The sequence below is a fragment of the Thalassophryne amazonica genome, chromosome 10, assembly GCF_902500255.1.
Source record: "Thalassophryne amazonica chromosome 10, fThaAma1.1, whole genome shotgun sequence".
NCBI lineage: Eukaryota > Metazoa > Chordata > Actinopteri > Batrachoidiformes > Batrachoididae > Thalassophryne > Thalassophryne amazonica.
Window position 1 is genome coordinate 65,946,646 of NC_047112.1, and position 26,044 is coordinate 65,972,689.

General features: G+C 41.8%; 1 protein-coding gene across 3 annotated transcripts in view; it reads right to left on the reverse strand.

Annotated features, from left to right (window-relative positions):
• Positions 1 to 226: 226 nt before the first annotated feature.
• Positions 227 to 26,044, reverse strand: part of fcho1 (FCH and mu domain containing endocytic adaptor 1) — a 202,089-nt gene continuing 176,271 nt past the window's right edge. For all 3 annotated transcript variants that reach the window (XM_034180163.1, XM_034180161.1, XM_034180162.1), the window contains 8 exons: positions 24,749 to 24,944; positions 24,554 to 24,668; positions 24,294 to 24,449; positions 23,137 to 23,269; positions 22,821 to 23,017; positions 14,297 to 14,361; positions 906 to 1,073; positions 227 to 667 (listed from right to left, as the gene is read on the reverse strand). In XM_034180163.1, coding sequence (XP_034036054.1) covers positions 639 to 667; positions 906 to 1,073; positions 14,297 to 14,361; positions 22,821 to 23,017; positions 23,137 to 23,269; positions 24,294 to 24,449; positions 24,554 to 24,668; positions 24,749 to 24,944 — 1,059 coding nt within the window. In that variant the 3' untranslated portion in view covers positions 227 to 638. The remainder of the gene's footprint in view (positions 668 to 905; positions 1,074 to 14,296; positions 14,362 to 22,820; positions 23,018 to 23,136; positions 23,270 to 24,293; positions 24,450 to 24,553; positions 24,669 to 24,748; positions 24,945 to 26,044) is intronic.

Genomic DNA, 26,044 nt, shown 5'->3' on the forward strand with positions numbered 1-26,044 from the left:
TTCTGTGTACTTTGTAATGTTTTGTAAGGCTGTTTAGAGTTTTGGCGGAGGATTATTTTTTATTGATCTAGATTGAATTCTTCTTATAGTTATACTGAAACCTTATTTTTAAACCTGTTCTGGATTACACTTTAACTAGCCTGAGGGCAAATGATCGTCTGTAATAAAGCGCATAGTTCAGCTGTATTTTGTACTTGGTCACAATGTGGAATAAACTGGTGCAAACCAACAGCTTGAACACATTTATTTTATCAAATGTCTACATTCACAAAACTCACTCTGAGCAAACTGCAGATTTACAAACGGCTTTCTTCAGTGTGTTCAAATCATTTACAAATGAGTTTTAACAGCCCAAAGTTATTCACAATAGTCTCCCCCCCCACCTCTGAGTTACATTATGTTTGCAGTCTTTTAATCTTAAAGGCACACAGAACACAATGTGGAAAGGAAGAAAAAAAGTGACCAACACTGACTAAAGATGGGAATAAAAAGAAACTTGAAAGTGAAAGTGCACATCGTCCTTCAGGGCTGAGGACGTCCACCATCTGTGCAGCCTCTGATACACACTGTAAAAAGTGCAAAGTTCTCCGAAACTCCAGCAACAGCCCGTTTAGGAATCAGAGAGTTCCATGTGTAAATCACAAGGAGCAGCCCGCCATGTACTTCCCTGTCAATGAAATGGTGATGAGAGATCAATAAAAGGAAATGTACCAAAATATTAGATAAACCTCAGACAATACATTTGGTAAACTACCACCAAACATTCCCAAAATAATCCAACCAGAGTGAAAAGTTATTGTTTGAGTTTCTGGATGCAATTTGCAAACGTTTTATTTTGAAAATGTCACTCCAACACAGATCCTGCTCTCAGTAAAAGTGAGAATACTCAGTGTTACGCGTCTCACCTGTGGCAAATCGTTTCTTGACCAGTGACATGCGGTAGCGAGTCCCAACCAGCTCTATGTCCATGCCTGACAGCGACGCCCCCGAACCCACAAACTGGACCGCCAGGCTGGGTGGAGGGCCACGGGGAACCTCCAGGCACTGCCAACTGGCACACAGGGTTCCTGAGCCTGGAACACAGTCCACGCTTCATTAAGAACAAGGAGGCCTATGACCAGAGGCTTCTGTCTGCTCGAAGCCTGAGTCACAGACAGGGTTCAAATACAATGTTTGATAGTGTTCATATCATATATTAGAGGGGGTTCACAGTCATACAAATACAAAAAAAGAAAGAATAATAAAAAACAAAATTTGGTTCCGTTCCTCTTATTTTATATTTTTCCCCCTTTAATTTATTGATACTTTCAAGGTCAGAATCACTTGAGCATTAAGACAAGGACCAACAATAAGGATCTACAATTTCTTTATTTCAAGATTATTCATTTTCTATAATTATCAGTAAAGCCCATACAGTTGTATGCAAACGTTTGGGCACCCCTGATAATTTTCATGATTTTCCTTTATATATATATACATATATATATATATCATTGGTTGTCTGGAGCAGAAATTTCAGTTAAACACTGATATTTGAGAAGTGAAATTTAGTTTCTAGTATTTACAGAAAGTGTGCAATAATTCTTTAAACAAAATTAGGCAGGTGAATAAATATGGGCACCCCAACAGAACATCAATATTTAGTAGATCCTCCTTTTGCAGAAATAACAGCCTCTAAATCAATCAATCAATTTTATTTATATAGCGCCAAATCACAACAAACAGTTGCCCCAAGGCGCTTTATATTGTAAGGCAAGGCCATACAATAATTACGTAAAAACCCCAACGGTCAAAACGACCCCCTGTGAGCAAGCACTTGGTGACAGTGGGAAGGAAAAACTCCCTTTTAACAGGAAGAAACCTCCAGCAGAACCAGGCTCAGGGAGGGGCAGTCTTCTGCTAAGACTGGTTGGGGCTGAGGGAGAGAACCAGGAAAAAGACATGCTGTGGAGGGGAGCAGAGATCAATCACTAATGATTAAATGCAGAGTGGTGCATACAGAGCAAAAAGAGAAAGAAACACTCAGTGCATCATGGGAACCCCCCAGCAGTGTAAGTCTATAGCAGCATAACTAAGGGATGGTTCAGGGTCACCTGATCCAGCCCTAACTATAAGCTTTAGCAAAAAGGAAAGTTTTAAGCCTAATCTTAAAAGTAGAGAGGGTGTCTGTCTCCCTGATCTGAATTGGGAGCTGGTTCCACAGGAGAGGAGCCTGAAAGCTGAAGGCTCTGCCTCCCATTCTACTCTTAAAAACCCTAGGAACTACAAGTAAGCCTGCAGTCTCAGAGTGAAGCGCTCTATTGGGGTGATATGGTACTATGAGGTCCCTAAGATAAGATGGGACCTGATTATTCAAAACCTTATAAGTAAGAAGAAGAATTTTAAATTCTATTCTAGAATTAACAGGAAGCCAATGAAGAGAGGCCAATATGGGTGAGATATGCTCTCTCCTTCTAGTCCCCGTTAGTACTCTAGCTGCAGCATTTTGAATTAACTGAAGGCTTTTCAGGGAACTTTTAGGACAACCTGATAATAATGAATTACAATAGTCCAGCCTAGAGGAAATAAATGCATGAATTAGTTTTTCAGCATCACTCTGAGACAAGACCTTTCTAATTTTAGAGATATTGCGTAAATGCAAAAAAGCAGTCCTACATATTTGTTTAATATGCGCTTTGAATGACATATCCTGATCAAAAATGACTCCAAGATTTCTCACAGTATTACTAGAGGTCAGGGTAATGCCATCCAGAGTAAGGATCTGGTTAGACACCATGTTTCTAAGATTTGTGGGGCCAAGTACAATAACTTCAGTTTTATCTGAGTTTAAAAGCAGGAAATTAGAGGTCATCCATGTCTTTATGTCTGTAAGACAATCCTGCAGTTTAGCTAATTGGTGTGTCCCCTCTGGCTTCATGGGTAGATAAAGCTGGGTATCATCTGCGTAACAATGAAAATTTAAGCAATGCCGTCTAATAATACTGCCTAAGGGAAGCATGTATAAAGCTTCCAATGAGAGTCTGGATTCTGGTTGAAGGTATTTTGGACCATTCTTCTTGACAAAACATCTCAGGTTTATTGGTTTCCAAGCATGGCTTGCTTGCAGGAAATCTGAGGAGAAACTGAGGAAATCCTGCTTCTTCACAGACTTCAAATAAAATAAAATCACTTCTGCCCATTATCCCAAAATTATCTCTGAGTGGGCATTGCATGATGGGTAAATTACATTAAATGAGACTGTTTCATAGTTTGTTCATAAACTGCCGACATCTTCTACAGACATTTTTTGTCCTTGAACGTTGCACAAACCTGCAATCTGTCAGTGAACACTGAATAACGTATATTGACCAAAAACAGAAACAGTTATGAAATGTGAGTTCTCATTTATTCTAGTCATTCAAAATTCAATTTTACCAGCTGGTTTTCGTACTGTATGTAGGACAAATTGAATATGGCCCTGGTAATATTCAAATCTTTTGTATTGGCGACTGCCATCATGTGTAACCAAATCTCACCTGGTCCCGAGTTCGAGTTGTGGCACTCCCATTTAAGGTGTGTAATTGTTGTACTCATCAGGGGCCTATAAAGGTCCAGTGAAAATTGCTAAAATTCAGAATGTACAGCCATGCTAGGCCTGACAGCAGTTCATCAAGAACGAGAAATTGGGATGTTGCAGTCCAGAAGTCATGTGAACCAAGTCGCCCGGCAATTTGGTGTCCACCCAAGGACAATAAGCCATCTACAGACTCGCCTAAATGACACTGGGCAGACTGATGATCGTCCCATATCCAAAAGACCACGAGTTACCACCTCAGCTACCGATTGTCATATCCGGACGCTGAGTGGAACAATATTCCACAAGCCACCATCAGATGTCTGATAGCGTCAGTGAGGAGCAGGTGTAATGCTGTACGTGAGGCAAATGGAGGACATACCTGTTACTGACTTTGTGAATTTGTGTTTGTTACTGTCTTTCTGTTTTTCTTTACTGGTGTACAATGTGGCTCGGTTGTCACATGACTTATTAATTTTTGTTTGTGTTGCCTAAATTTTGACACCAAATTGTGTGTTATATGTGTCAAAATAAACTCATTACATTTACTAAAAAGTTGCGTTTCTTTTATTGGTCAGTATATTTGTCCAGTGGTGAAGCCTGTTTGAGGCAAAATTCATTCGTTAAAAAAGAATACTGTAGCCATCTTTCTGGCGTAAAGTTGTACACTGAGGAAACCTGCAGATCAAAGGTGACTGATTAAATCCTGGATGTAGTCTAGGACTTAGCTTAGCCATGTATGTACATCATTTAGGAGAGGATAACTGAACTGTTCTAGACTAATATAACCCCAATGATTTAATCATGGATGTAGTCTAGGACTTATCTTAGGGCCCCTTCATGCATAACATCGAGCCAGAATGGCGCACGAAGGAGGAGTCAAATGGCGCTCGTGGGAAATCGGAGCCGCACTCGAAAGCCTCATACAGCAGTCGCCACATTTATTTGGGCATGGCACATGCACTCTATATTCGCATGCCGCTCGCACCAGAAACCCATTCGAACGGTGGGCATGATGAATTCGTACTGCTATCTGATCATGTTCGGAGCATTTGAACATGTCGTACGCAGGTCGGACATATCATGTCACAGCCGAGCAGCTGCACAAAAACATCGGCCAAGTCGAACCGTGGCTGAATGATGCGATTGAGGCAGCCTTCACACCAGTGGCCAACAGTCGTTGAATGCCGTGTGAGTGGCCAGTTGAACCACTCACCACCGGAGTCGGATGGAGTCTAGGTGCCGCCATGAACATCCAACACCACTCGCGGGACAATTAGAAAAGGTGGGGCCATTCACGCTGCCTGCACAAAGAACAGAGCAGGCAGACCACTTTTGGCATGGCTGTGCGAATGACCTCCCATGTTCCGAGTGCCCCATGACTGTGCCGTTACCAAGCAACACACGTCATTCAAGCTCCTCCCCCACAACACGTGGCATGCGAGTGTGTTCCCCCCCCAACACATGTGGCGTGCGAGTGTCCCCGCAACACAGATGTTGTGAGGAGTGTGTGTCGTCCACCCCCCCATGCCATGATCGAACATTGTCAGGTGCAGCTTAGATGGCTGGAGTGTGATTGCTGTCCACCGCAGCGCGCATTTGGATGGCTGTAATGTCCAGCTGGGCCAGCTGACTCCTGTGTACTTGCAACTCAGCTGGAGGACATGTTGTGCCATGAACAACATGAAAAACACTCCACACAATGCACGTGTGTGGGAGGGCTCTCATGTTCTCATCAGTTCCAGCTGACGGCGGCTCAGTGCACGATGTGTTAAATTAAAAACACAGAGAACAGGACAATTAAATAAATACATACAACAATAACTACATACATAATTACATAACAAATACATAAAATAAATAATCACATAAAGGACCAGAGAGTGAGACTTTTTCTTTGATTTTCTTTCTTTTCATATACAGAGGAACAGAAGGATCATACTTGATACTCGATACGTGGGATTAAATATTAGAAACTGCTGCGGGTTTTTTTGTTTGTTTGTTTTTTTTTTTTTGGTGTGTGGCTCTCCCCCCCACAGCTGCGGCATGATGTGGTGTTACACGTTCCAGGTGCTTGTACTGTGTTCGTGCGTGCACGCACGACTGTGCATGAAACCTTCACTGTGGTATCGTGCACGCCTGTCCAACAGTGTGTCCCTCCTGATAGTATGTTTGTTCGCAGTTTTTCGGTTGGTTCCTGCTTCTTTCACCCAACTTCGTGTTATGTGTGAAGGGGCCATTAGACATGTATGTACAGTGGGGCCAAAAACTATTTAGCCCCTGATTGTGCAAGTTCTGCTACTTAGGAAGATGAGAGAGGTCTGTAATTTTCAACATAGATACACTTCAACTATCAGAGACAAAATGCAAAAAAAAAAAAAAAAAAAAAAAATCCAAAATATCACATTTTAAGATTTTTAAAGAATTTATTTGTAAATTATGGTGGAAAATAAGTATTTGGTCACCCACAAACAAGCAGGATTTCTGGCTCTCACAGACCTGTAACTTCTTTAAGAAGCTCTTCTGTCCTCCACCTGTTACCTGTATTAATGGGACCTGTTGGAACTCGTGTATAAAAGACACCAATCCACAGCCTCAAACAGTCAGACTCCAAACTCAACCATGGCCAAGACCAAAGAGCTGTCGAAGGACACCAGGAAGAAAATTGTAGACCTGCACCAGGCTGGGAAGAGTGAATCTACAATAGTCAAGCAGGTTGGTATGAATAAATCAACTGTGGGAGCAACTGTAAGAAAATGGAAGACATACAAGACCATTGATAATCTCCCTCGATCTGGGGCTCCACGCAAGATGTCATCCCGTGGGGTCAAAATGATCATGAGAACGGTGAACAAAAATGCCATAAGGACCTGCAGAGACCTGGGACCAAAGTAACAAAGGCCACACACTACACAGAGAGGGACTCAAATCCTGCAGTGCCAGGCGTGTCCCCCTGCTTAAGCCAGTACATGTCCAGGCCGTCTGAAGTTTACCAGAGAGCATATGGATGATCCAAAAGACCATTGGGAGAATATCATGTGGTCAGATGAAACCAAAATAGAACATTTTGGTAAAAACGCAACTTGTGTTTGGAGGAAGAAGAATGCTGAGCTGCATTCCAAGAACACCATACCTACTATGAAGCATGGGGGTGGAAACATCATGCTTTGGGGTTGTTTTTCTGCAAAGGGGACAGGAAGACTGATTCATGAATGAACGTGGCCATGTATCGTGAGATTTTAAGCCAAAACCTCCTTCCATCAGTGAGAGCATTGAAGATGCAACGTGGCTGGGTCTTCCAGCATGACAATGATCCCAAACACACTGCTCAGGCAACAAAGGAGTGGCTCCGTAAAAAGGTCCTGGAGTGGCCTAGCCAGTCTCCAGACCTCAACCCCATGGAAAATTTGTTGAGGGAGTTGAAAGTCCATGTTGCCCAGCGACAGCCCCAAAACATCACTGCTCTAGAGGAGATCTGCATGGAGGAATGGGCCAAAATACCAGCTACAGTGTGTGCAAACCTGGGGAAGACTTACAGGAAACATTTTACCTCTGTCATTGCCAACAAAGATTATGTTACAAAGTACGGAGTTGAATTTTTGTTATTGACCAAATACTTATTTTCCACCATAATTTACAAATGAATTCTTTAAAAATCCTACAATGTGATTTCCTGGATTTTTTTTTTTTCTCATTTTGTCTCTCACAGTTGAAGTGTATCTATGTTGAAAATTACAGACCTCTCTCATCTTTCTAAGTTGGAGAACTTGCACAATCAGGGACTGACTAAATACTTTTTTACCCCACTGTACATCATTTAGAAGAGGATACCTCAACTGTTCTAGACTAATATCACCCCAATGAACAACTTGGGATATGTGCCAAAATCTCTATCCAGGACAAACAGCCCAAAAATGACCAGTCCCTTTTTCATCCTGAGTGTTACTTCAAATACAGCTGTATTTTCTAAACTGCAGCAGCTACAGATTTTCCAAGGTATTCAAAATGTTCAGAATGACCAGTACATGTTTAAAAGGGTCATACAAGAGTGTAATATTTCAAATTTTTTTGATATGTTAAAAGAAAACATTAAGTGAAACGACTTACATACAGTCTGGAACCGCCACATATTTGCAGGCATGTGAGAATTACGCATTTTTGCATATTTACGCAAAAATGCACAATTCTCTGTCAAAGTGTTAGTAAAATTTATGTCAAAGTGCATTGCAATATTAATCAGTCTGTTTTGAAGGCGGACGTTAGATGTATGCATATACAGTACAAAAGCGTTAAAACTAAAAAACAACAACAAACAAAAACTTGCTTTGTAATGGTCCCAAACTGCAGCCAAACAAAATAAGTCCAAATCTGTGGAAAGACAATAGAAAGGGACGAAACTGGTGAATTGGATGCCAGGAACAGTGACAGAAAACATTGCATCAGATAGCCGTGGGATTGGACATTATGTGAGATGGAGGTAAGTTGCTCTCTACTTCTTTCTTCAGTAAGTTAGCCTTTAAAGGACATGTCCCCAGTAGTGGGCACAGATAACCAAAAAATTAACTTTGATAACAGATAATCAGATAACTGAAAAGTTATCATCGATAAAGCTAAAACGACAAACCACCCAAAAATGTATCGGAAGTTACAGATAACCGATAAATTCCAGGATTGTCTCCGGTACACTTGCAACTATTAAACAAGCTGATTTTGAGTTTTAACACAATGATCGCTTTTGGAAGCATCAAAAGCAACAACAGACCCAAACTTCTGTCTTTGAGCGTCCTGCCCCCTGCTGGAAGCTTTAGTTTACTACATGGCTTCCAGCACAGAAGCAACTGAGAGGAGCCACAAAGCTCAACTCTCTACCACTGCCGTCAGGCCGAGGTCTTGGAAAATAAACAGTGCTGAGTTATGGTTTGGTGTATAAATAAAATGAGTACTGATAGATTAACTCCATTAATGTCAATTCTGTCATTTGTGCAAAGTTAAGATATAACATATATCTTTTAACGATGAATAATGCATTAATTCTGAAGTTTTGTAACAAACACAGACAGATGGCATTTGGGGTAAACTGTGCCTCTGCTCACACTGATTGGTTGACTCATTCATTCTATGTAAACCAACATGTTAATGTGAGGTGTGTCCCCACCCCAGGTTTCTTTTCAGCACTGTAGCCAGGCTGACAAAGAGTCAGAGCTCTATTGAGCTGAGTATTCCATTAACTTTAACTAGTAATGACTTCATGACTTTCTTTGCTAACAAAATTTTAACTATTAGAGAAAAAATTACTCATAACCATCCCAAAGACGTATCGTTATCTTTGGCTGCTTTCAGTGATGCCGGTATTTGGTTAGACTCTTTCTCTCCGATTGTTCTGTCTGAGTTATTTTCATTAGTTACTTCATCCAAACCATCAACATGTTTATTAGACCCCATTCCTACCAGGCTGCTCAAGGAAGCCCTACCATTATTTAATGCTTCGATCTTAAATATGATCAATCTATCTTTGTTAGTTGGCTATGTACCACAGGCTTTTAAGGTGGCAGTAATTAAACCATTACTTAAAAAGCCATCACTTGACCCAGCTATCTTAGCTAATTATAGGCCAATCTCCAACCTTCCTTTTCTCTCAAAAATTCTTGAAAGGGTAGTTGTAAAACAGCTAACTGATCATCTGCAGAGGAATGGTCTATTTGAAGAGTTTCAGTCAGGTTTTAGAATTCATCATAGTACAGAAACAGCATTAGTGAAGGTTACAAATGATCTTCTTATGGCCTCGGACAGTGGACTCATCTCTGTGCTTGTTCTGTTAGACCTCAGTGCTGCTTTTGATACTGTTGACCATAAAATTTTATTACAGAGATTAGAGCATGCCATAGGTATTAAAGGCACTGCGCTGCGGTGGTTTGAATCATATTTGTCTAATAGATTACAATTTGTTCATGTAAATGGGGAATCTTCTTCACAGACTAAAGTTAATTATGGAGTTCCACAAGGTTCTGTGCTAGGACCAATTTTATTCACTTTATACATGCTTCCCTTAGGCAGTATTATTAGACGGTATTGCTTAAATTTTCATTGTTACGCAGATGATACCCAGCTTTATCTATCCATGAAGCCAGAGGACACACACCAATTAGCTAAACTGCAGGATTGTCTTACAGACATAAAGACATGGATGACCTCTAATTTCCTGCTTTTAAACTCAGATAAAACTGAAGTTATTGTACTTGGCCCCACAAATCTTAGAAACATGGTGTCTAACCAGATCCTTACTGTGGATGGCATTACCCTGACCTCTAGTAATACTGTGAGAAATCTTGGAGTCATTTTTGATCAGGATATGTCATTCAAAGCGCATATTAAACAAATATGTAGGACTGCTTTTTTGCATTTACGCAATATCTCTAAAATCAGAAAGGTCTTGTCTCAGAGTGATGCTGAAAAACTAATTCATGCATTTATTTCCTCTAGGCTGGACTATTGTAATTCATTATTATCAGGTTGTCCTAAAAGTTCCCTAAAAAGCCTTCAGTTAATTCAAAATGCTGCAGCTAGAGTACTGACGGGGACTAGAAGGAGAGAGCATATCTCACCCATATTGGCCTCTCTTCATTGGCTTCCTGTTAATTCTAGAATAGAATTTAAAATTCTTCTTCTTACTTATAAGGTTTTGAATAATCAGGTCCCATCTTATCTTAGGGACCTCGTAGTACCATATCACCCCAATAGAGCGCTTCGCTCTCAGACTGCAGGCTTACTTGTAGTTCCTAGGGTTTGTAAGAGTAGAATGGGAGGCAGAGCCTTCAGCTTTCAGGCTCCTCTCCTGTGGAACCAGCTCCCAATTCAGATCAGGGAGACAGACACCCTCTCTACTTTTAAGATTAGGCTTAAAACTTTCCTTTTTGCTAAAGCTTATAGTTAGGGCTGGATCAGGTGACCCTGAACCATCCCTTAGTTATGCTGCTATAGATGTAGACTGCTGGGGGGTTCCCATGATGCACTGTTTCTTTCTCTTTTTGCTCTGTATGCACCACTCTGCATTTAATCATTAGTGATCGAACTCTGCTCCCCTCCACAGCATGTCTTTTTCCTGGTTCTCTCCCTCAGCCCCAACCAGTCCCAGCAGAAGACTGCCCCTCCCTGAGCCTGGTTCTGCTGGAGGTTTCTTCCTGTTAAAAGGGAGTTTTTCCTTCCCACTGTAGCCAAGTGCTTGCTCACAGGGGGTCGTTTTGACCGTTGGGGTTTTACATAATTATTGTATGGCCTTGCCTTACAATATAAAGCGCCTTGGGGCAACTGTTTGTTGTGATTTGGCGCTATATAAAAAAATTGATTGATTGATTGATTGTGTCGTGTGTTGGTGTTTACAGATAAATGTGCTTTTGTAAAATATGCCATTTTTTATTTGTAAAAAAAAAAGGCATTTTCAAAAAAAAAAAATCCAAGTTGTAATTAGATAACCGTCTGATATAACCGGTTGTCAAAATAAATAGAATACTGCCATAATCTACTGGTGCCAGTGCGAGCTTTGGCCCTTTTTCAGCTGATTTTTCATTCGTGTGAGAATTTTTTGGATCGCACAGAATTTCAGGTTAATCGCGCGTCCTGCATCGTTTAGTATACATGGAGTAAGGAGCTGCGTTTAACATCTCACGACCACCTCCTGATCAGCGATCGTATGGTCAGAAGAAAATCAAACCTGTTTGATATTCTGATCAGCCGTCGTGAGGGTATCCCGCTGCTGAAGTGCTGCAAGCATCCAACGTCTTGCACTGTGCCTGTGAAAACACCGCAGACCTGTCTTCTAGTTTTTTTATTTTTTTATTTTATTAAACTTTGATGTCTCCCAATAAGAGTTTTTGTAAATTAAGTTTGAAAAAAAAGCTACTGTTTACGTTTTGCTTCTGGAAACACAAGTCCGACGTGTGGTTTTTGAACATACAATGTATGTGAGAACATAAATCAGGCGCTCTGAACTTTTACACCGTGCGGTTCTGTGGTACAGTTTGAGCTGGAACCGAGTACAAGGATTGAAAATATCATCTACTGCCCAGCTTCAGTCTGAATACTGCCATGAACACTACTGGCCAGTAGATGGCAATAGAGACCTTGAAAACTTGCAAACACAAAATTCTGGATAATCTGTGTTGCTACTTGCTACGTTTAAGATGCGTGGAATTTAATAAAAGCAAACAATAACATCTATAAACCCAGAGAATATATTCACAAGAGTTTTAGGCACTAGAGTTTAATGCTGTTGTCCTGATCAGAGTGTTTCAAATGCAATCTCAAGTCGTGAATGTACTGAGATTACCCTATCACACATAATGCACCTGGACACAGCATGCCCACACTAAAACCTAAAAATTAGCGCATTACTTTAAAACTAAAACATATATCTGATATTTTCACTTTATAAAACTTCAGAAGTGATGTTAATTTAAATAACTTGTCTGAAATAAGTTTGGTTAAAATTTGAACTATAAGTTAAAAATGTATGCCTCTGGATGACTTTGGTGATATTGGCTGCTTATCAGTATGGGGTCAAAAGAAATGACCAGTTCTCCTTTGCCTGCAGAGGATAGAGCGGTTTCTTCTAGAAGCAGTTCTCCTCTGTTTGCAGAGGGTAGAACTACACATCTGTTCACCACGTTAACGGTCTAAAAATTATCGGACAAAAATTTATCGGAAGATAATTAGTGCGATAATGGTTTTCAAAGTTAGCTGAAAAGATAATCTGATAATGAAACTTTATCTTCGATAATTATCGGTTATCGGATTATCGGAACTGTGCCCACCACTCCATGTCCCACATTATTTAACGTCCGACATAGCAACACAACATCAAAGTATTTTAAGATTGTAATTCTATCCATGCACATGTTGAAATAATTAGTGGTCGCTGATGCATTTTATTGCTAATTATTAGTGACGAAGAAACCGAAGCATTTCGAACCACTGAATCAATAAAAGCAATTGTGGTTCAGTGTTTCAAAGCATTTGACACAATTAAATATGGTGACATATGGCCAATCTTTAGCATAGCACTTGCATGGAACATTAACGATGATCTCAATGAAATGTACATGTAAGACTATATTATTTACTCCTTGTGTGAATGGTTTTAATATTTAATAATAACGTGTTATACTACTCACGTACAGTACACTAACTGTACTCAAGAAGGAAACAATTTATTTCACAAATAGCTGATATTTTCAGTCCATGCCATTTTTTTTAGATTTGAAATGTATGTACCTGTTTATAAGGAAAAAAGCAAAAAAAAAAAAAAAAAAAAAATCCACACCTCTTCATCACTTTTGTTTGATGTCACAGATAGTAAAACAAACTAAAATTTTTTTGTTTGTTTTTAATCAGTTGATTATGACCAAAGAGCTGGCAAAACAACAACAACAACAAACAATTTATCACCTTCACCCGCATGCCGAAATCGCCTGCATTATTTATTTATTTTGTAATCAGCATTCTGTGTTCTGACCTCTGCCAACAATGTCACTGTTGTCAGACTGAAGGTCTTCTTCCAAGGTTTAGTCTCCCTCATTGTGGTCTAAATAACGATAAGGCTGTATCCCACACAGCTTCTTCAGAATTACCTTCAAACTAGACCAAAAAAAAAAAAGAAAAAAAAAGCTCCACACTAGAGAAAAATCAGCCGAAAACAGCTCGACCTCCGCCGTGTTCAGCAGGTCCCGTTCTCCCGCTGACGTAGCAACAATATGGTCGCGGCTGAGGGCTGAAAAAGAGCACAAGTCTCAGACAGCTGTTGTTTATCCTTCACCCGCACACTTAACTTTTATTGTTCAGGATTTTTTTAAATATCAACATTTCATCATTTTTAGTGATCGTTTCTGCACATTTTTTGGTGTCACCTACACTTCAAGCATTTTCCTTTGTTTGCCTCTCACATGCCTGATTTAGTAACTTTCTGGGCTACTGGCTGTTGGGAAATTTTCTTGCTAATATTTAAAACATTTAACATCTCTAGATACTGCTGTCTGCTAAAGAAACAAGTTTTGTCTTGTATTTTTCATTTTAAATCTATATTTCATTGATAACAGTATGACTGAAAATAAAATTTCATTATATTTGGCAAATTTTCATATTTTTTTCCCCCCATGTATGGTAATAAGTTGACCCACTTATTTTAGCTATTTTCTCTTAAAATATCAAAACAGAAATTTTGCACTTTTCTATGACCCTCCCAAACATGTACTGGTCATTCTGAACATTCTGAATACCTTGTAAAATCTATAGCTGGTGCAGTTTAGAAAATGCAGTTGAATTTGAAGTAACACTATTTTCGGGCTGTGCATCCCGGATAGAGATTTTGGAACATGTCCCAAGTTGTTCACTGGGGTCATATTAGTCTTGAACAGTTGAGTTATCCTCTCGTAAATGATGTGCATACATGTCTCAGCTTCTAATGTTCCATTCCTGAAATTAGCTAAATGAAGCTTTGAGCATCTCATTAAAGTTGAAGCATTGAGGTGATCATGATATATGAGCACCATGACACAAAGTACAAGACGACACATTGTAGAATATCCACAATTAAGTCGTCACTGTACTCTGTACACAACGCATCACAAGCAGCTCTAAGGTCAGTTCTTCAGGCTGCAGAGATGACACACCTTCACACAGGTCAGATATTCATTTATCTTCATTTATCTCACAATCATTTCTAAACAAACAAAAAAGAAAAAGACCTCTGACCTTTGCTGTGGTTGGTCGGTGAGAGGTTCGGCAGTTTCCACAGCAGACGTCGTTCCTCTGCGTTCCTGTGGAGAAAAACAATCATGTTTCTGCTGTTCTGATTCATGAAACATTGCCCACATTTCTCAGGTCAGGTTTTGTGACAGCAAAAATGTAACAGCATAAAACAAGAGCAATCTGAGACGTCTGACATCCGCCAAGCAGATCCGGATCACCTCCAAAATTCAGTGGAGTCTTCCAAGCCCTAATATTTATCTGTGGTGCAAATTTGGTGAGAATCTGTGAAGTAGTTTTGACGTAATCCTTGATCCAGAATCCAGATCACCTCCACAATTTAATGGAGTCTTCCATGGACTAATATCTATCTGTGGTGAAAATGTTGTCAAAATCCGTGCAGTAGTTTTGACGTAATCCTGATAAAAGGCAGACAAATAAATAAACACCAATGATTTTATTATGTCCTTGGTGGACATAATAAAAGGGGGTCACATTGTGCAAAAAAAAAAAAAAAAAAACATTACGTAGCTTTTATAGTTACAAATGTTTGATTTTTACGTTAATTGCTCCCCAACATCCCCGCAATTTTGTACATATAAAGATTCTCCTGCTATAAGCAAAATTTAGAGATGAAACAGCTCGTTTTAAACTTGTGTGACGTATGTAATGTAAGCACATAACTTAGCTGTGTCTGGACTCAGACTGCCAAAATGTGTGCGAGATTCACCGCTGTGATTGGTCCAAACCACAAGAATTTTACAATGTTTTGCTGAGATGAATGCAGGGAGCGTCCAAAAAAAAAGACACACCCTCTGCTGGGAGAGAAAGTGTTACAAGAAGCAACAACAGGCAAAGTGTTACGGCCCGGCTCAAAAGCCGCAACAAAAAGTGAGGCACACACGGAAGCACAGATCTTTTTAACCCTTTGTAGGGCCTTTATTATAAAAAGTAAAAGAAAAGAAAAAGAAAGGAAGGTGTAGCGGAATAAGCCAGAGGACCAAGCCAGGACCAAGCGCCCGCAGCTGCTCCCCATGCTGCGATCCGGAGGAGGAAGAGCGCGAGGGAGAGAACAGAACTCCCCCCTTTTATAGCAACCAGAACAGAAACAGGACCAGCACCTCCCGGGGGCCGAGACCTCAGGACACACACATTAAGACAGCAGCACAACAAACACATTAGGATGGCCGCAAAGGGCCATCACCCCCCCACAAAACACAGGTCCCACCCGAACCCTGTGCAATGCGGCTCCTATAAAGGGGTGTGCGACAAAGCATCCAGTACCAAATTTTCTGCTCCTTTAATATGTTTTATGTCCAAATTACACATTTGGAGGTACAAAGACCACCGAACCAAACACTGAGGCGCCTTAACAGAGGTCAAAAACATTAGTGGATTATGGTCAGTATAAACAGTAATTTTGGCACCACCACACAAGTACACTTCAAAATGCTTTAAGGCCAAAATTAACGCAAGTGTCTCTTTTTCAACAGTTGAATAATTTAGCTGGTGTTTGTCAAATTTCTTTGAAAAATAACTAACAGGTCTATCCAAACCAAAATTATCAGATTGCGTCAGAACCGTTCCAGCCCCCACGTGACTTGCATCCACGTACAACTGAAATGGTTGGTTTAAACGTGGGGCAGCCAACACCGGATCTGCACAGAGGAGCTTCTTCACACTTTCAAATGCCTGATGACAAGGAGAAGACCAGACAAATTTAGCATCTTTGCACAACAGATTAGTTAATGGCGCAACAACTGAAGAAAAGTTCTTGCAAAAACAACGATAATAACCGACCAGTCCAAGAAAACGCCTAAGTTCTTTTTTAGTACTCGGAACCGGAAATTCCTCCACGGTTTGAACTTTAGCTGCAACAGGACGGACTTCCCCCTGACCAACTACACGACCCAAATAAGTAACAGTCGCCCTCACAAACTCATACTTTGAAAGATTGACGGTCAACCTCGCCCCCGACCTCACCCAGACAAGTGAAAAGCTCCTCCATGCGCTCCAAATGTTCTTCCCAGGTGTCAGAATAAACAACCATGTCATCCAAGTACACTGCGCAACCAAACATATCACCCACAACAGCATTCATCAACCTTTGGAACGTAGTTGGCGCATTTCTAAGTCCAAACGGCATCACTGTGTAAGAAAACAAATCTGACGGAGTAATAAATGCAGACACCTCACGTGCACGCTTAGACAACGGCACATGCCAGTAGCCCTTCAGAAGATCAAATTTACTCACAAATTTAGCAGAACCCACCTGGTCTACACAAACATCCATTCTTGGCAAGGGAAAACAATCTGGTTTTGTAACTTACGGAAATCAGAACAAAAATGCGATGTATTTTCTGATTTAGGAGCCAAAATACATGGAGACGCCCAACTCGACGCACTTGGCTCCGCCATGCCATTTTCCAACATGTATTTTACCTCCGTATCCAGATGCTTGCGTTTATCCAAACTGAGCCTGTAAAAGCGTTGCTTAATTGGCCTTGCATCTCCCACATCAATATTATGCTCAATAAGATGTGTACGCCCCGGTATATCTGAAAACAAAGATGGAAAGCGATGTATTAAATCACGTACGTGTTCAGCATGACACCTAGGCAAATGACCAAACAACACATGCAAATTTGACAAAACTTCTGAGTTCTTAAGACACCCCTGTGTAAGATCACTGTCCAAAGTACCAGCTTCACTGTCACCCCCCTGATCAGTGGCAGTGAGCTGTCCAAGGTACCCAAACTGTCAAGCGTCCCAATAGATCTACTTGCCATACATACAGCAGAAGCCTCAGCACGCTAAATGGTAAATGGACTGTATTTATATAGCGCTTTTCCATCTGCATCAGACGCTCAAAGCGCTTTACAATTATGCCTCACATTCACCCCGATGTCAGGGTGCTGCCATACAAAGCGCTCACTACACACCGGGAGCAATAGGGGATTAAAGGCCTTGCCCAAGGGCCCTTAGTAAATTTCCAGTCAGGCGGGGATTTGAACCCATGATCTTCTGGACTCAAGCCCAATACCTTAACCACTAGACCATCACCTCCCCCAGCACAGCACCCTCTGTTTGCTGTGACACTTCTCTGAATAGTAAGGTTTTAACAAATTGGCATGACACGTTTGTTGCTTTCTCCTGCATTCAGGCATCGAGATTAAATAATTTTGATCAGAAAGTTGTTCAAGCACAGTGTGGGGACCACTAAACTTCGCTTGAAAAGGTGACGTGATAACCGGACAAAGGGCCAACACTTGATCACTAGGCAAAAACGAACGCACCTCAGAATGCCTGTCAAACAGAGACTTCACTTTATTCTGCACAGCAGTCATTTTCAACTTGACCAAATCTCTTCCAACATCCAAGCGCCATCTGAACCCAGTGACATAACCTATCAGATTTTTAGGTGGGTTTGGCTCCTTTAATCTGTCTGCCACTACAGCCAAAGGACCTTTCACTGTATGTGCGAAGACCAACTCATTTGGGCTAAACCCAGTTCACGAGCAGCCAGCATCAGCCAAGGCAAACCTTCTTCCCAGTTGCCCCCCAACTCAGTACAGTAAGCACGCAACAGCGACTTCAAGGACTGGTGAAAACACTCTAAAGCGCCTTGCGACTCGAGATGGAAAGCCATCGCTCTGCCATCCAGCACTCCGAGCTGCTTCAAGACCCGGCCAAACAAATGAGATGTAAAGTTACTGCCCTGATCTGACTGTATGACTTTCGGAATACCAAACACAGAAATAAACTGAGTAAGCGCCTGCACCACTGCCCGAGCAGTTATCGTCCGCAATGGATAAGCTGCCGGATACCGTGCAACCTGACACATCACTGTGAGCAAATATAATGACCCAGAGCTTGAACGAGATACAGGCCCAACACAGGCAATTATTAAATGCTCAAATGGTTCAGATGCAACTACAATTGGATTAAGTGGAACTGGCTTCACCACTTGATTAGGCTTAGCAGTCAACTGGCACATATGACATGTCTTAATATATGAAGAAATGTCCCTTTTTATACGCGGCCAAAAAAAATGTCTCAGGACCCGGTCACACGTTTTAGTCACCCGGAATGTCCAGACTCATTATGTGCGACTTTTAACACAGCAGCGCGAAATTTACTGGGCACCACGATTTGAAACAGGATCACCGACAATACCCGCACGGGGCAACCATTTTCTCACCAACAATGAATCCTGAAAAGTACCCACACGCGCAATTCAGAACCTCACTCGCTGGGCGCACCTGATCAAAGAGGCCTTTTAAAGACACGTCAGTATGCTGCTCTGCCACCAGCTCACTACGAGACAAGGACACAGGAAAATCAGACAGAGGTACATAAACATTTTTAACACTTCTCTCCTTCTTAACCTCATCCCGTGCCATAGCTTGAGTAACAGCACAAGCAGGGAACACCTGGGGGAAATGTTTACTGCTCTCATCAGTCTGAGGGAGCAAATAAGGAACTGGCTCCGCCTCCTTCTGTACAGCTGACCGAGCAGTGTCATTCCACAAATGCGCACCAGCCAAACCATTACCCAAGGTAACAGAGACACCTTTCACTGGCAATGCGGGACGAACAGCCAAAACTGCATCCCCGCTGAACAATTCACACTCAAGCGGCACTTTATGCAAAGGAACAAAGAGCACGTTAAGACCCATACCTCGAACCGGAACCCGCATGCCTGTCTCCAACTCCTCAGACAGCAGCAACACATCAGCTCGGATAAACGAGTCAAATGCCCCTGTGTTGCGCAAAATTTTGACACGCACCTTTTTATCATCTCCCACCAATGAGACAAACCCCTCATGAATGAAAGGCAAGCTCACGATTTCCACCTCACGTTCCACAGCGTTACACACCGGGGCAACTAAACCCACTCCTTTGGGCTTAACAGGAGACATCCTTAACTTTAGCAGAGCACAATCTGCTTTAATGTGCCCGTGCCTGTGACAATACAACCCCTGGCAAAAATTATGGAATCACCGGCCTCGGAGGATGTTCATTCAGTTGTTTAATTTTGTAGAAAAAAGCAGATCACAGACATGACACAAAACTAAAGTCATTTCAAATGGCAACTTTCTGGCTTTAAGAAACACTATAAGAAATCAGGAAAAAAAAATTTGTGGCAGTCAGTAACGGTTACTTTTTTAGACCAAGCAGAGGGAAAAAAATATGGAATCACTCAATTCTGAGGAAAAAATGATGGAATCATGAAAAACAAAAGAACGCTCCAACACATCACTAGTATTTTGTTGCACCACCTCTGGCTTTTATAACAGCTTGCAGTCTCTGAGGCATGGACTTAATGAGTGACAAACAGTACTCTTCATCAATCTGGCTCCAACTTTCTCTGATTGCTGTTGCCAGATCAGCTTTGCAGGTTGGAGCCTTGTCATGGACCATTTTCTTCAACTTCCACCAAAGATTTTCAATTGGATTAAGATCCGGACTATTTGCAGGCCATGACATTGACCCTATGTGTATTTTTGCAAGGAATGTTTTCACAGTTTTTGCTCTATGGCAAGATGCATTATCATCTTGAAAAATGATTTCATCATTGCCAAACATCCTTTCAATTGATGGGATAAGAAAAGTGTCCAAAATATCAATGTAAACTTGTGCATTTATTGATGATGTAATGACATCTCCCCAGTGCCTTTACCTGACATGCAGCCCCATATCATCAATGACTGTGGAAATTTACATGTTTTCAGGCAGTCATCTTTATAAATCTCATTGGAACAGCGCCAAACAAAAGTTCCAGCATCATCACCTTGCCCAATGCAGATTCGAGATTCATCACTGAATATGACTTTCATCCAGTCATCCACAGTCCACAATTGCTTTTCCTTAGCCCATTGTAACCTTGTTTTTTTCTGTTTAGGCGTTAATGATGGCTTTCCTTTAGCTTTTCTGTATGTAAATCCTATTTCCTTTAGGCAGTTTCTTACAGTTCGGTCACAGACGTTGACTCCAGTTTCCTCCCATTCGTTCCTCATTTGTTTTGTTGTGCATTTTCGAATTTTGAGACATATTGCTTTAAGTTTTCTGTCTTGACACTTTGATGTCTTCCTTGGTCTACCAGTATGTTTGCCTTTAACAACCTTCCCATGTTGTTTGTATTTGGTCCAGAGTTTAGACACAGCTGACTGTGAACAACCAACATCTTTTGCAACATTACGTGATGATTTACCCTCTTTTAAAAGTTTGATAATCTTCTCCTTTGTTTCAATTGACATCTCTCGTGTTGGAGCCATGATTCATGTCAGTCCACTTGGTGCAACAGCTCTCCAAGGTGTGATCACTCCTTTTTAGATGGAGACTAACGAGCAGATCTGATCTGATGCAGGTGTTAGTTTTGGGGATGAAAATTTACAGGGTGAGTCCATAATTTATTCCTCAGAATTGAGTGAGTCCATATTTTTTTCCCTCTGCTTGGTCTAAAAAAGTAACTGTTACTGACTGCCACAATTTTTTTTCCTGATTTCTTATAGTGTTTCTTAAAGCCAGAAAGTTGCCATTTGAAATGACTTTAGTTTTGTGTCATGTCTGTGATCTGCTTTTTTTCTACAAAATTAAACAACTGAATGAACATCCTCCGAGGCCGGTGATTCCATAATTATTGCCAGGGGTTGTAATGACACACCTGAGCACTATCACGCAAAACAAAGTTTTTTTTTTTTACTTCCCCCTGTTTCACCCAACTAGCCCGACCAAAGCCCTCAGAGCGCCCCTCTCTTGGTCAACCAAGACACAGGTTTGGAGTCACATTTTGTGAAAAAGATTTATAAGTCAATAGGTATTAATCCGCCAAAAGAGCAGCATCCAAAACATTTGCAGCCTTTTGCTCACTAATATAAGTTGCAATCCTCTCTGGTACACAGTTCTTGAACTCTTCCATCAAAATCAAATCTCGCAGCTGATCAAAATTAAATTTTTAAATTAAAATTTTGTGCAGCGCAGCAACGGTCAAACAACGCTGTTTTATCACGTCCAAACTCCACATAACTTTGATGACCAACTTTTTTGTAACGCCGAAAATTCTGTCTATATGCCTCTGGCACAAGCTTATATGCTCTCTCCACAATGCTTTTCACTTTGTCATAAACCAAGCTATTTTCAAGTGACAACGAAGCATACGCTTCCTGAGCTTTACCTGTAAACACACATTGCAACAGCAACAGGCAAACTCCCTCGGCCGGACGAGTCCCCATTTGTTACGGCCCGGCTCAAAAGCCGCAACAAAAAGTGAGGCACACATGGAAGCACAGATCTTTTTAACCCTATGTAGGGCCTTTATTATAAAAAGTAAAAGAAAAGAAAAAGAAAGGAAGGCGTAGCGGAATAAGCCCGAGGACCAAGCCAGGACCAAGCACACGCGGCCACTCCCCACGCCACGATCTGGAGAAGGAAGAGCGCAAGGGAGAGAACAGAACTCCCCCCTTTTATAGCACCCAGGACAGGAAACAGGACCAGCGCCTCCCGGTGGCCGAGACCTCAGGACACACAACACACACATTAAGACAGCAGCACAACAAACACATTAGGATGGCTGCAAAGGGCCGTCACACAAAGTTACTATTTTCTTAGAAACCTGAAAATAGGTGCTTGCAAGGTCCAACTCCTTCATGTTTTTGCAATAAACTTCAGTTTGTTTTTAAGATCCCTGGTCACCTATATGAGCTTGTTGAAAAGCTGCACCCTTGAACACATTGTAGTGATCCCAAGCACCAAACTGCACTGTATGTGTTGAGTATCACGTGTAAAATGAATGTAAAAGGAAAAGAAAAAAAAAAATCAAGATAGAAGCATTAGTTAGAGGTGTTTATGAAAACCTCAGAAAATGTTCTATTTCTCAATTTTAAAAGGGTTAGATTATAAATCTTTAGTAAGCCAAAACCATTCACCAAATGTCTTAAAAGCAGATGCTGAAGTTTGCAGATAAACCAAACAAAACCTTGCAGCCAGTATACTGACCCCCCCCCCCACCCCACCTGCCACCGCCTTTTCTGTGCCTGTTTAGTTGCTTTACATGAAAAAGAGCTTTTGAGATAGACACACCCCCTTTCTCTTCAAACTGGGGTGGTGTGGTGACATCAGCACAAGCAACTAATCCCCCCCAGTGTTTTATTTGTGGGGGCCAAAATAAAAGGCTGGTGTGTCCTTATTTACTCCACTGAACCATCAGTCAACAGTCACCTGCTGTGGTGAATGAATCCCCCCGCTGATAAATGTCAGTTATGATATAAAAGCAGGTTTTGTTTCATACTAACATCAAGTCACAAAATTATATTTTGTTGGGCTCCTTGTCTCGATTGCTTCATCTTCGTCCTCCCCGTTGCTCCCACTGACTCCATTACAGTATCGGCTACTCCTCCATCTTATATAAAGTCTTATAGAAGTTTGTGGTAGGCACTTAGCTGCTCTTCTGTCTGATTAATTTTAATAAAGAAACTTAGTTAGCCTTAACCACGGGTTGGGGCAGAGTCACTGCAGCTTCTCTCCTTACCAGGATGCGGCCGGTTGGCACTGCAGGTCGGTAGCTGTGTGGTCTAACGGCAGCAGCACTTGGACGGCGGTGAGCTGGCTAAAGGGTGCTGTGGCGGGGCAGCAGTGGTAATCCAAGGACACTCGTGTGACGCTGCCGCTGCGCTGGCACTCAGCTGATAACAGGAGAGGAGCCCGCGCCAGATCCTGGGATGAAACCTAAGAAAACCACAACTCAGATTTAAGGAAAGGATTCATGGATTCAATCCAGTTTTATTTAGTAGAATCCAAGATGTCAGGGAAGAGAGGGTGAGGAACTATGGCAAATAGTTGCTGACCTGATATTTGAGCAGGCCTACATTGTAGTAGGAGGCCTGAGAGTTGAGTTCAGCTTCTCTCTGCAGGTAGAGCTGAAGAGCCTGCATGTTGAACCAGAAGTCCCTGATGTCTGGGTCACTTTGAGACAGATCACTGCAGAGAAAGGACCATATAAGGATTGTGAGGTCATAGAGGTTTGATAAAAAAAAACAAAAACTAAAATATAGAAGGGGGCTCGGACAACTACCTTTACCTGTGAAAAATGTTCACATCATCCATCACAAGCCAACAAAGGGGGCATCAAAACAATTTTATCATTCAGAATACATGGAGTACCTTGATTATGCACAAGGCTGTCAGTCACAGTCAAAAGCTCAGCAACCAGGGTTAAAGGCCACCAGTCAGAGCTAAAGCTCAGCGACCAGGATTAAAGGCCGTCAGTCACAGTCAAAAGCTCAGTGACCAGGGTTAAAGCTGTGTATTGCAGCGTTGTGTTTCATTTAAATACGCCTGAAATGCACGTGTACTCAGCCTTTTTCCATGTTTGTAGATCTGCTTGCAGCTGCGTGTGTTCACTCTTTAATGTGTGCACACAGTCGTGTGTAACCCTTGCCACTGAGAGAGAGAGAGAGAGAGAGAGAGAGAGAGAGAGAGAGAGCTGCTGTTTCTGTTTTTGGTTGCGTACAGGAGCGCCGTGTTGCACAGACTTGCATGATACGCCACAATAAGCAGCTCTACGAATATGCCAGTGTGAAAGGAGCTTAAGGGCCGCCAGCCGCGATCAAAAGCTCAGACAATCATGTGTCTCTTTTCTGTTTGTGTCCCTCTGAGCACCCTCCCTGATAGACCCATAGGTAAATACTGTATGTCAGTCAGTCTTTTTCTCCCCCTCTTTTGTCCTGTCATGCACACTCCCAAACTCACTGGTTTGTCAATGGTCACCTGCTCTGCCTTGGAGCTGCACTTACACTGACAACATACAAGGCCACTTATTAAAAGTTGAGAGATTTTCTAAAAATGCTGTGAATGGCCACCAAAAATAAACAAATAAAAATAAAGCTCTACTCTCACCATACCCCTACTTCCACGTACTGCTTCCAAACCATCATCATTATATTAATGTTTCCCTTGTCATTTGTATGTGGGTGGTATACCAAAAAAAAAGTAGTCAGCTGACCTGTGGAGCAGCTTCTGGTTGGGCAGAAAGTGATCGATCTTCGCAATGTTAACCAGTCTGAAGCTGAGCACGGGAATGTTGGGATTGCCTGTGAAGATCCGGGTGATGCCTGCTGGGAAGGACATTGTCAGATCACCTGTGATCTTCACAAGGCACCTGCACAAAAAGAATCGCACAACAAGTTAAATCAACGTAATTGTTTTTTATAACTCCACGAATATGCTTTTGTTTGTTTTTTGGGGCAGTATCGTATTGCTGACCGGTTGTGCTGTCCGCCTTTGAAGTAGGCGTTGATATATTCCGTTATGGCTGCTGCCACAGGCCAGGCTTCCTGTGTGCTGAGAGAAATGGGACTGGGTCCTCGTGACAGGTGCACTGAGGAGAACAAATCTGATTACTGACACATTTCCTAGTCACTGCTCGTGAGGCGCTGTCTTTCATGTTCTGTGTCTTACGCGGTCTTTGAGGGTGGTCCTGTGGCTGATAGGCCAAAGGTGAAGCTCGTTCTCCCTTAGCAGGACTAGGTGCTCTGTTCTGACCCATCCACTCGCCGTCACGACCCTGCGGACCCCATTCGCTGGGACTAGATGAGGAAGAGGAAGTGATGGAAGGGCTGGGCCCCGGCAGCGGGGACGAGCACAGTGAGCGAGACTGAGAGACATGGGAAGAAAGTCAGATCAATGAAAGCAGCTTTCAGAAGACAGTCCCATCAGATCTGGCTGTGTGTTTGTCCTCTGATTTTGAAATAAATGGGGGGGAAATTTTAATGACATTTACACAATTAAGCAATTTGTTTATTTTTTCATTTATTGAATTTTTCCCTCAATTAGTGAGGTTGGTGTGCAGGTCTTGCAATGAACCAGTGATGTCGTTCTCTCTTAACCCTCTGCACCCTGAGCAGATTCTGAACCATCTCCTTTTGTGTGTGTGTTTTCTCATTTTGCTCCTCACGTTTATTCACTACGGGCTTGTTTTTCGCTCCACCTACAAGTCCTGTACCTCTATGGAAACAGCAGAACCCGTGTAGAATATCACAGTGGCTACGTTTACATGCCGTTAATATTCGGGATAAGGTCAATATTCCGGTTTCTGAATCATTAGGAATAACCCGTTTACATGCTTAAGCAGACAGAGTTACTCCTGTATACATGGTCATTGGTATCATTTGGAATATCCCCATCTAAATAGCGGCGCACGTCTTCCACCGGTGCTTGATTTGGTCTGGCGTTCGTGCGAATCCTGCTACGCGTAACTTTTCGGCCACTTTCTTGTAAATGTCGCTATCTCTGTACTTTCTACAGTCAATAAAAGTCATAATATTCATGCCTTTCATGATACTAATGAAGTACTTGGTTTCCTCCTCGCTCCAAAAGTGTGGTGCTGTGCTGCCGCGTCTGGATTTCCCCATGCTTGTTTAACTCTGCTTCTGTGGTGTCCGGTGGGTTGTGCGCGCCGCATACAAGTAGTTGCCATACTCAAAAGACCAAGATTTCTTGCGGATAGGACATGTGCAGAACACAAAATAATGTTCCTTTCTATGGGGATATTCTGATGCGCGTTTATATGACCTGATATTCAGTTTAGAAAAGGAGTAACCCAGGGGTCATATTCGGGTTTTTAAAAACCGGAATATGAGCATATTCGGGTTTTTGCGGGTGTTTACATGGCCGTGCGCAACTGGGTTATTGCTAATATATCGGTTATGAAAGGGTTATTAAAGAGTTATTGACTGCATATAAACGTAGTCAGTG